The 10,219-nt window shown below is 45.8% G+C and overlaps 1 protein-coding gene across 2 annotated transcripts in view; it reads right to left on the bottom strand.

The window, feature by feature from the left end:
• Stat4 (signal transducer and activator of transcription 4) overlaps positions 1-10,219 on the bottom strand; it is an 85,846-nt gene continuing 75,627 nt past the window's right edge. For both annotated transcript variants that reach the window (XM_057758434.1, XM_057758435.1), the window contains 8 exons: positions 8,371-8,506; positions 6,981-7,030; positions 6,469-6,563; positions 5,862-5,998; positions 5,453-5,644; positions 3,202-3,268; positions 2,701-2,809; positions 1-1,496 (listed from right to left, as the gene is read on the bottom strand). In XM_057758434.1, coding sequence (XP_057614417.1) covers positions 1,470-1,496; positions 2,701-2,809; positions 3,202-3,268; positions 5,453-5,644; positions 5,862-5,998; positions 6,469-6,563; positions 6,981-7,030; positions 8,371-8,506 — 813 coding nt within the window. In that variant the 3' untranslated portion in view covers positions 1-1,469. The remainder of the gene's footprint in view (positions 1,497-2,700; positions 2,810-3,201; positions 3,269-5,452; positions 5,645-5,861; positions 5,999-6,468; positions 6,564-6,980; positions 7,031-8,370; positions 8,507-10,219) is intronic.

Genomic DNA, 10,219 nt, shown 5'->3' with positions numbered 1-10,219 from the left:
GTTCTGTCAACCAAGCTTTATTCTGAAAATCTTTTCACAGTGTCTGCTAGGTAGGTAAGAGTTTGTGGTACTTCTGATAAATTCCAGGGAATGAGGAGCTTCTAAAACCCATTCTGACATCTTAGTTAGTTCAAGGCAACATTTCCTGGTAGGAAACCAGAAAACAGATCACTGTACTGCCCAAATTTATAGTATTTCCGTCAATTCGACGGGTCAGTTTCAGGTGACTTCAGGAAGCTGACTTCCAGAGGGCAGCAGGAACTGAGCATGTCCTGAAGGTGACGTGGCCCTTATCAGTCACACACTCAAGACTACCAAGAGGGACAAAGGGGTTGAGACAGGCTTGGGACTAGGGCTGCTCCACAGAAAGAGCCTAAGGCTTAGTGGGGCATGTGAGCAAGTAGCAAAGACAAGGGTAATTGGCTGTAAATGTGTATGTGTGTGTGTGTGTGTGTGTGTGTGAGAGAGAGAGAGAGAGAGAGAGAGAGAGAGAGAGAGAGAAGCAATGACATCACAAACCACAGTTAGGCTGAACTGGTGCCCAAAGTACACCTGCAACTTCTGTACCCACAGTGCCAGCCAGTAAAGCACCTCCCTCCTCTCCACCAGTGAGACTCAAACGCCTTGCTCTTCTGTAGTCTCACATTAAGTTACCAGGACCAGAGACTCGTGGAATCAGGAGGGATTGCTGAACCCCTTCAGTCCAACGTGTTCTAGAGATGCAAACTGTGCAACCTGCAGGTGACGTCAGGAATCCGAGGTCCAGGCTGCTATTTGCTTCCCAGTCTTCATTTCCTAAGACTTTTCACCCATCTGTCCGCTTGCAGGGCCTTTAATGTTAGTGCATTTGCCCACCCTACAGAGATGACTCTGGATTCTTCTTCCCACTGAGAGACCCCCATCCCCAGTAGGGGCACTAGTAGCCGTGAGTGTCACAGATATGCCGGAGCTGGACTGGCAATCTGAAGGCTTCATGATTCACCCCTGTGAGTCATGCAGTTCACGCCCCATCATTCCCCACGTCTGGGATCTACTTTAATGATCCTTATCTGGTTTTCCGCTAACCCTTCCTGTGGTTTTGACTAATTCAGACATGATACTGTATTCTCGACCCACCCGAAATGTTAACATGGCTTCCAGGGCCAAATCATAAATAAAACCTGAGAAATAAAATCAGAAACAAATGCATGCAAGGGGGTCTTCTGTTATATTGTTGCCAACACTGGTTTCTTAAAGCTGTCTTCTTGCATGTTTATCTGAAGCTTTGGGGTTTTTTGTTTGTTTTTTGGGTTTTTTTTTTTTTTGCATTCTAGTCACTGCGCTCCCAGTTGGGATGAGAGGAAAGCTTCAGACTTCTACCATTTTCTAGAAACCAGTATTTACAAAGCTGAAGAAATAAACTGTGGTCTTTGGCCAAGAACAATCCCCGTTGTCAACTGCTCTCTTCTGTGAAGAGTAACTTTATGCTGTCATTCAGCAGAATACGGAGACTTCATCTAAAATTGAAAATGGAAAATGATTGTTAAGGAAGCAATTTTGCAAATCAGTTTTGAGGGAGCAAATACTCTTTTGTCTACTAAACAATCTGTAATCTTTCTACCAGTTAACTAAGAATTCATTAGAGTAATTGGGTCTGATCAGTCAGAATAATTCGAGTAGATTAAAAACTGTGTTAAGAAGTCTACTCACGGGGCAGGCTCATCGGGTGAAAGCACTCGCCCAGAAAGCCCGAGTTCAACACAGAAACACACACGATAATTAAAAACCCCCAATCCATTCATCACACTAAACATAGTAGTATTAATTATTATCTAAATAATTAAAACCTAAAAATAGGCACAGAATGTAGCAAAAGTTCAGTTGGATCTAAATAACTTGGTATATTCAGGACATCCAACATTGGGCTAAGCCATGCAGGGCAAGCAAGGACTGTCCATCTTTGGAATTCTTAAAGAATTGAATACCGTTTGACTTCTAGCCAGGTAGCAGCTTCCCAGGCATCCAGATCCCTGCAAGGTTTCACTGTGATGTATTCATATTTGGTAAATTGGGAGTGGCGAACCCTTTGACAGCATTGGGGGATGGGAACAAATAGAAAACATCCCAAGCAATGTTATAGATGGGGACACAGTTCTTAAAAAAAAAAAAATACTTATGCTTGAGCTGGAGAGATGGCTCAGTGGTTAAGAGCATTGGCTGCTCAAGAAGCCCTGGGTTCAATTCCCAGCACCCACATGGCAGCTCACAACTGTTTGTTACTCCAGTTTCAGGGGACCTAACATCTTCACACCAATGCACATAAAATAAAGTTAAATAAATTATTAAAAAAATACTTATGCTTCGATTGTTCTTCGTGTTCTAGGGCCACAGAGAGAGGCTGGGCAACAACCAAGAGAAACTGGAACTTGTGGTTCCTGAATTTCTTAAGGTAACTGCCAAAGGAGACTTATAGACCTTGGCTGCACCGGGGAGAGAAGCGTAGGCATATTTGGCCCTCTGGTTTTGTGGCAAACACCGGAAGGCAGTTCTCGCAAGCTTCAGTATTTAGCAACGTGCATGGCATCTAAGCAGCACCGTCTTGAATTTGTGCTAGTAACCGTGCTTTCTCCTAGCCCAGGCAGTGCCGCAACCCCCGTGATTCACTTGGCACCTTTGTTTCATTGCCAACACCCCAGACCATTGAGAGACGGAAGGACGTACTGCAGTTTCAATTGTGGCGGGGCTCAGGTTTTCTCTCAGCACAGCGTATACACTCGGGGACATGGGGAGAAGGTCTGAAGGAGACTGCGGCTCCGTGGAATCACTTCGGCTTAAAGAGATAACAGGAGAATATTACAAGGATTATAACATAATAGCTCATGGTAACCTGCTGTGTCCGGGGCTCATCTAACGCTTCATCTCTTTGTGACAATGAGCTTGCCTGCTTCATCATTTCCTATCAGAGAATTCAATCTGCTATGCAATACACGGCGTATAAAAACACCGCTTTGTAATTCCGGCCTTAATAGACGGGAGAGTGTGCCCTGAAGACTCGCTTTATGTGTCCAAAGAAATGAGACATAAAATACTTTATTGGGCATTAAAAATGCTTTATCTTCAGTTATATGTACTCCGATCTGCCCTTAAATCTTTTAGGAAAAGCCTTTTGAAAAAAATATCAATTCAACAATAAATATTTTACACGTGACTAACGTTACTCACATTGTTGAAATGGGGATAAAAACCGAAGGGACATAACCTTTGTCTCCCCGTTCTGTTGGTCTCGAAACTGAAAAAGAAAAAGGCACAATGTTGGGAAGAAATGTTAACATTATTGATAAAAGTTGGAAATCGAACATCTGAGAAAATGTCTAAAATGCGCGGAAGATAGTTGAGATGGCTTGATCGTCTGCCCTTTAAGTGTGGCAGTAATATCCAATTCATTTGTACATGAGGAAATTTATAGTGCCGTAGTGTGGTTGTCTGTCTATGGGGCAGCTGGGGATAGTCAAAATGTGGGGCCTGACGAAGGAAACTTATTAGATTTCCTTCATTCATTAGGAATATTGAGACGCCAACCTCTTTCTTCTCTGCATCTTGGTCACACACTCCCATCATGAGGTCTCCTGGCAGGCCTACTGAAAGGTGAATTAATGTCCAGAGACTGGCATCTTCCAAACTGTAAGCCCAACAAACCTTAGTCTTTGGCGGACACACGTAGGAACAGAATTCCTTTCATTCAAACACTGGTCATAAACTTATTACTACCCAGAGGTTTTGAAGCTTGCCTAGAAATAACATTACGCCGTGATAACCACATAGTACCGGTAACTGGCAAACCTTGGTCTTCCCAGGTGCACCATGCCAATCGAATGCCAGTAAGGTCTCCCAGCTTTAATTATTCTGCTATTCACTACAGCTGAGGAGCCTCAGAGATTACATGCTGTTATCCCTTGGTACCTGTAGGGGACTGGGCTCTAGGAACCCTGACAGTCACTCCGTCTACTGTGCTTCAATCCTGTGTGTACAATCGCGCTGCATTTGTTTTGTATCTAAGCACACCTTTCTGTAAGCTTTAACATCCATTCCAGGTTGCCTACAATACTGCTTCAACGTAGATGCTGTTTTAAGAGCTGTCGGTGGCGCACGCCTTTAATCCCAGCACTCGGGAGGCAGAGGCAGGTGGATCTCTGTGAGTTCGAGACCAGCCTGGTCTACAAGAGCTAGTTCCAGGACAGGAACCAAAACCACAGAGAAACCCTGTCTCGAAAAAAAAAAAAAAAAAAAAACCTGGTAAGAGCTGTCAGCCTATACTGCTTATAGAAGAAAGACAAGAAAAGGTGTACATCTTCAATGCCGTTGCAATCTCAAAAACCTCTTTTTGATGTCTGGTGGGCTGAACAAGATGTGGAAACTATGAATAGAGAGGCCAACTGTACATTCATGAGAGAGAACGGGGAGCCCCTTACCCCAGACAGCTAATTTTATGATTTTCCTTTATGTATTCAATATCGTTGAATGTCTATTGGGATAGTTACTCTTCTAGAGCTTTAGGACACATAGGAGAGTCTGGTGAGGCAGGAGAGTGAAGAAGGGAGCCCCATGTCTCTTCTTCCATAAAGAATAAACACTCCGAGTAAGGATGACAGTGAGGCCAGATGGGGTATATGATTCAGAGCTCACACACACACACACACACAGAGACACAGAGAGAGACAGAGAGAGAGAGAGAGAGATCACGGTAGAATGAAAAACTTAACTCTTCGCTCTCAAAGTTTCTTTGCAAAATGCAGGACTACGGACTGCTGCATTTTCCCGAAAGCTTTGCAGCCATCTGCTCCCTTCCCTGAGCCACAGGCATGCAGCCATCAGCACTCCCAAGTAGTGGCATTACATTTTTTATTTTAATAATTAAAGCTTCCCTGAAGTTCAGAGAGCAAAACAGCCACACTGGCCAGTCTTACAGACCAGATCGCAATAACACACATCTTTAATGCCAGTGGTCATACTGGTTTGCCATAGAAACCAGGTAATGCGTGCCTTTAATCCCAGTGGTGCATTAAAGAGAGGAATATAAAACGGGAGGAGATAGCTCTCAGTCAGTCTCATTCTGAGATTCCTGGAGGCAGGATCGCCATTTAGGACTGTGGTCAAGGTAAGAGCCAGTGGCTGGCTGTTTTGCTTTTTGGATGTTCAGGTTGAACTCCAATTTCTCTCTCTGAGTTTTTATGACCAGTGCTTCACTCCTGTTTTAAGGGGGATGAACTCCAGGCTCTACAAAGAGCTGGTTTGGCCATGGTGAAGTCTGTTGTAGCCCTGAAGGTTACTTTACTAACCACTGACAAGGCAATTCATTACCCCCATTGGACCTGGGACATTACAACATCAAAGTAATAAAAAAAGAGGAACTTCCTTCATGTTTTTCTGTTATGACATCATTTCCCAAAATCTCATGAGAAAAGTAAACACAGACCTTCGCAAGGCTGGGAGCTGTAGTGTTTGCCGAAGGCTTTGTCTTTGGGAATGTCAGGGTAGAGGTACTTGAGAGGGTTCTCGGGGATGTTTTCAGCCATGATGACCTTGTAGTCTCGCAGAATGTCAGCAAACGGCAGAGCTGACAGTCGCCCTTTGTTGTAGGGTTCCACAGAGTGGAACCTCACTTCTCCTGAAAGCACAGAAACCGGGATATTCAGGGTCTCCGTGGTCATTCCTCGGCCCGCATTATCTCCATAGCTAAAAGGTATGGCCTTCTGGAGTGCCATTAGTACAGACGGTACACACGATAAAGCATGCAACATGGGCTTTCAGAATTCACAGGTACCTGGCTACAGGACAAGCGGACCATTTCCTATTCAAGCCAGTGAGGGAGTACCACGACATACCGTTTTCAGAGTGGTCCACCCAGGTGAAGGTGATCCCTCCAAGATGGCTCTCACTGAATCTTAACAAGAATGTCCCGGGCATTTTATCCTTGAGCAGAAGCCGTTCCTTCTCTTTGCTTACAAAGCCCATGATGTACCTAAAATTAGAGCAAGGGGCAAGGCATGGTCTCATCTGATTGTCGTTACATCTCCACTGATTTCATTCATCAAGAATAGGCCTAACACAAGCAACTGTACCCAACTCTGATAGCATTACACAACACATGCATATTACACAATACATGCATGTAGTATAGATGCACAATGTATTATTATAGGTCACTCTCTGAAGAAACCACAATTGTGTTTTCCCCCTAAACACACTTTAAAGAAGAAACGGAAAAAAATTAATTAATTATTTTTCTGAGACAGGTTTTCGCTGTAGCTTTAGAGCCTGTCCTGGAACTAGCTCTTGTAGACCAGGCTGGCCTCGAACTCACAGAGATCCGCCTGCCTCTGCCTCCCGAGTGCTGGGATTAAAGGTGTGCGCCACCACTGCCCAGCATGCGAACAAGATAATTAAAGCAGAAAAAAGTACTCATAAGAAAAACAGAGCCTGTGAACTCACCCATCAATCCACAGGGGGAGAATGTGCTTTTTAATCAGGTCCAATATTGCTTCCAACCAGGTCCAGAAGGTAAACGTTTTGCCAGGCAAATGTTCCTACCAGGAGGAAGGCGCACATATGGACAAGTCCCGTGACTAAGGCCACACCCCGATAGAACCCACCCTAACTTTTGAGCAGAACAGGACCTTCTGTTAGGGTCACCCTCATCCGGGAACTCCTCCAAAGCATCGGCAATGTCACAGAGCCACAGAAAGTAGAACCCACCCTAACTTTTGAGCAAGACAGGACATTCTGTTAGGGTCACCCTCATCCGGGAACTCCTCCAAAGCACCGGCAATGTCATAGAGCCGCAGAAAGTAGAACCCACCCTAACTTTTGAGCAGAACAGGACCTTCTGTTAGGGTCACCCTCATCCGGGAACTCCTCCAAAGGACCGGCAATGGCACGGAGCCGCAGCAAGCCGCGCCAAGACAAAGAGCTTCCTAAGCGACACCCCCCACCCGGGTTTGTACCTTGCAGAACTTGGCCCAGCTGAGGTGACCGTCGCTGTAGTTAGACTGGACTAAAATGAAAGGAAAAAGATAAACAGAAAAATTTAACAAGAGTGGGACTTTTTTGTTCTGTGCCTGGTCTAGTTTCTCGCCCTCCTCCATCGTAAGCAATCCCGGTGCCTGAGAGGTTCGGTATCTAATAAACAGCTTTGTTTGGGAAGAGCCAGCAACAGCTTTAGGATGCTCCAGGAATGGGGGGGATAGGCTGGCAGAGGGCGACCCCAGGGAAGCCACCCTAGGGAGGAAGGACAGTGGAGCACAGGGGCTGTGGGGACAACGTGACATTGACTGGGGACATTAGAAGCAGCCTAAGGGTGGTGACTTGCCCACTAAAGTGAAAACAATGGGCTTGGAAATCATAGGTAACAAGCAGCCAACAACTATTTCGATCTAGAATACTATTAATACTATCTGAATTCTAAGAAAACTCCATTTCTGTGGATAATTTGCTGAAGAGCCTAAGAGTACAGTTGCAATCCATGCTAATCTATACTATTGCTAGTAACATACCAATATACTTAAAGGCATTAGCTACTCATTAACAAAAATTTGCCAATATCTGCCACTACTGTTTATGAATTCAAGATAAAAAAAAATTGTATTTGGTAAGTGTTTAAACTGTCCAAAAGACCAGATGTATCTGAATGCTGACTGATGAGCCAATGGGTGCGTGTGGCAAGCAAGCCAGCATCCCCCGAGCCATTCTGCTGCCCCGGATTCTGTGCAGATCAAACCTTGGTACTAGTTTAACTGCAAACACATCCAAACTCAATGTGAGCTCTCTCCCTGGTGCTGAGGGCTCTTGCTTATCAAAATTTAGGTGTCCATAAGAAATCTGGGTAAAGCTCTGACTGCAGTTAGTACAGGAAGGGCTGCTGATGAAATATGTACAGTCTAGACACAGAAGCTTCCATAATGTGAGGAATTCGGTCATTCTTGGTGTCTTTGAGTTTCTGTTCCATTTCCCGTACTTGGCCCAGCCAGTTCTAGTTAGTTAATGGCAACATGAATGCTTCACAGCCTATACAGAGGAAGTGACCTAAGGACTCCTGAGAACCAGAGGGTGAATGGAAGGGACTGGCTGCAGAGGAGCTCTGATCAGGCTCACAGCGGGGCGCTGCTGCCTCCTAGCTGCGGAGTGAGGCTGCGACCTCTGAGCCCCAGCCTCCTCAAACCAGTACAATAAATACCGTTAGCCCCGAGGAACACTGCGGGGATTAAAAGGAGAAAAAACACTTGGGCCTGTCCCTGACGATATCCAGTAGGCATTCAATAAAGCATGACAATCACCAGAACTCTCAGCAGTAGTAGGGTGACTGGTTGCAAACCCTCCGTGCCCGTCTACCCTCACCTGTGAGCTTCTCCGCCAGCATGTTGAGCTGGTCTGAATTAAGGCCGCGGCCAACATAGGATGAAAATTGCCAGCTCATCACTTCCAGGAGTTGACTCAGAGTGACAGACGGAGGATTATTGAAGAAAACCAAGTTCTGAAATAGGAGTCACGGTGACAATATCCGTTAATTGCATGGAGGAACACCACCATTGAGTATTTGGCTGCCCTGATTTAAAGTCGGGGGTCAAGCAAAGTCAACAACACAGATTAAGAGTAAGCTTTTACGTGCCTGTGCTCCTTAAGATAATACAACTTAGGAATCCATCTTTGCTGATGGAATCACTTGCCATCTCCCAACCTTCTCTGAACGACCAGCTCAACCAGCAATCAGCTTATACAGGTAGTTGTTGCCGGGCAGTAACCATACAGATAGCCTTCCCTGAAATGCTATTCCCTGTAGACATGTTCAATTAGCTCATCATGAAAGAGGGCACTGCATCCAGCAAAGATCACAAGACGGGAAGAAGAGGAGCAAAGTGGAAGGATTTCTGGGGACACTATTCTCTCTTTGAGAAGCGCATTGGAGGATGGCCAGGGAGGACAGGCTAATGAAGGCATAGATCTCGGAGCCTGAAGGGAGACTGAGTTAATAAGTCAGCCTTAGCTGCTCGGTTTGGCTTCATGAGGAGGCTGTGACCTCGGTGTCCAGATCATCACACTGGAGCCCAGTTGTTCTGGAAAGGGTGTATATGGCGGCCTCTGTGGCTTCCTAGCTGACATTGCTAAAGACAAAGTGTGGTGCTGCCCTGAAGCTGGAGGACGGAGGCACCCCACTTTCCTCCCATGCCCCGTAGTTGGAAGAGATGAGCAGACACATAGCTCTTAAAGGGAAGAGTCAGACAGTGCCAACGGCTATTCTTGGCCTTAAAGACCAGAGACCCAAGAGGGATCTTAGTCCTCGGCAGCTCCTTCTTTGCAGATGGTTTGCTTCAGATGCCTGGGAATCTGGGGATGAGGGTGACGGGGTTAAGTCACTGATCTGTCTCAGATGCCTGGGCAGCTGGGGATGAGGGTGATGGGACTTAGCCATTGCTCTGTCTCAGGTGCCCAGGTATCCGGGGATGAGGGTGGGGATGAGGGTGATGGGGCTAAGCCATTGCTCTGTCTCAGATGCCCAGGCATCCGGGGATGAGGGTGGGGATGAGGGTGGGGATGAGGGTGATGGGGCTAAGCCATTGCTCTGTCTCAGACGCCTGGGCATCCGGGGATGAGGGTGAATAGGACTGAGTCGTTTTCTGCATGGTTCCCTTTTAGGAATGTTGCATTAAAGGGAAAAGGCACTGAAAGCTTTCCTATTTAGTCATCATTTCTTACACAGTCACCTAGGGGAAAGAAGTCTTCTAGCAGAAACGGGTTTGAATAAAGGAGGAAGGATTTATTTGAACTGCTTCTTCTGGAACTAAACACTTGGCAACACAACACACAGTCTGGAGTTTTGTTTTCTCTGTCTTAAGAACAGAGCAAGAGGGAGTGTGAAGTAATTTTTTTTTTTCCATTCCCTGGTTTTCATTAAAAACCATCTATACTGGCACCGTGACTGAAGGCCATTTTGGGCAAGTGCCTCAAAGAACCACCAGATGGCACTAAAGTCCAGCCTAAACCTAGCAAGATTCAAATCTATACCTAACAACATTTGTTCTGTCAGAGCTCAGGCAAGATTGACGGATATCTTGGCTACTTATTTGGAAACTAATTCTGTGCCTTTCTAGAAGAGACCGAGGAAAGGTGCCCAGAGGTTAAGGTAGTCAGATAGCAACTTCTGACAGCAGCTAGACAATTCTGGAGCCAGATGTTTCCCGGTAGAACC

This window comes from Chionomys nivalis, chromosome 26 (assembly GCF_950005125.1).
Source record: "Chionomys nivalis chromosome 26, mChiNiv1.1, whole genome shotgun sequence".
NCBI lineage: Eukaryota > Metazoa > Chordata > Mammalia > Rodentia > Cricetidae > Chionomys > Chionomys nivalis.
This window is presented reverse-complemented; position numbering and strand designations above follow the sequence as displayed.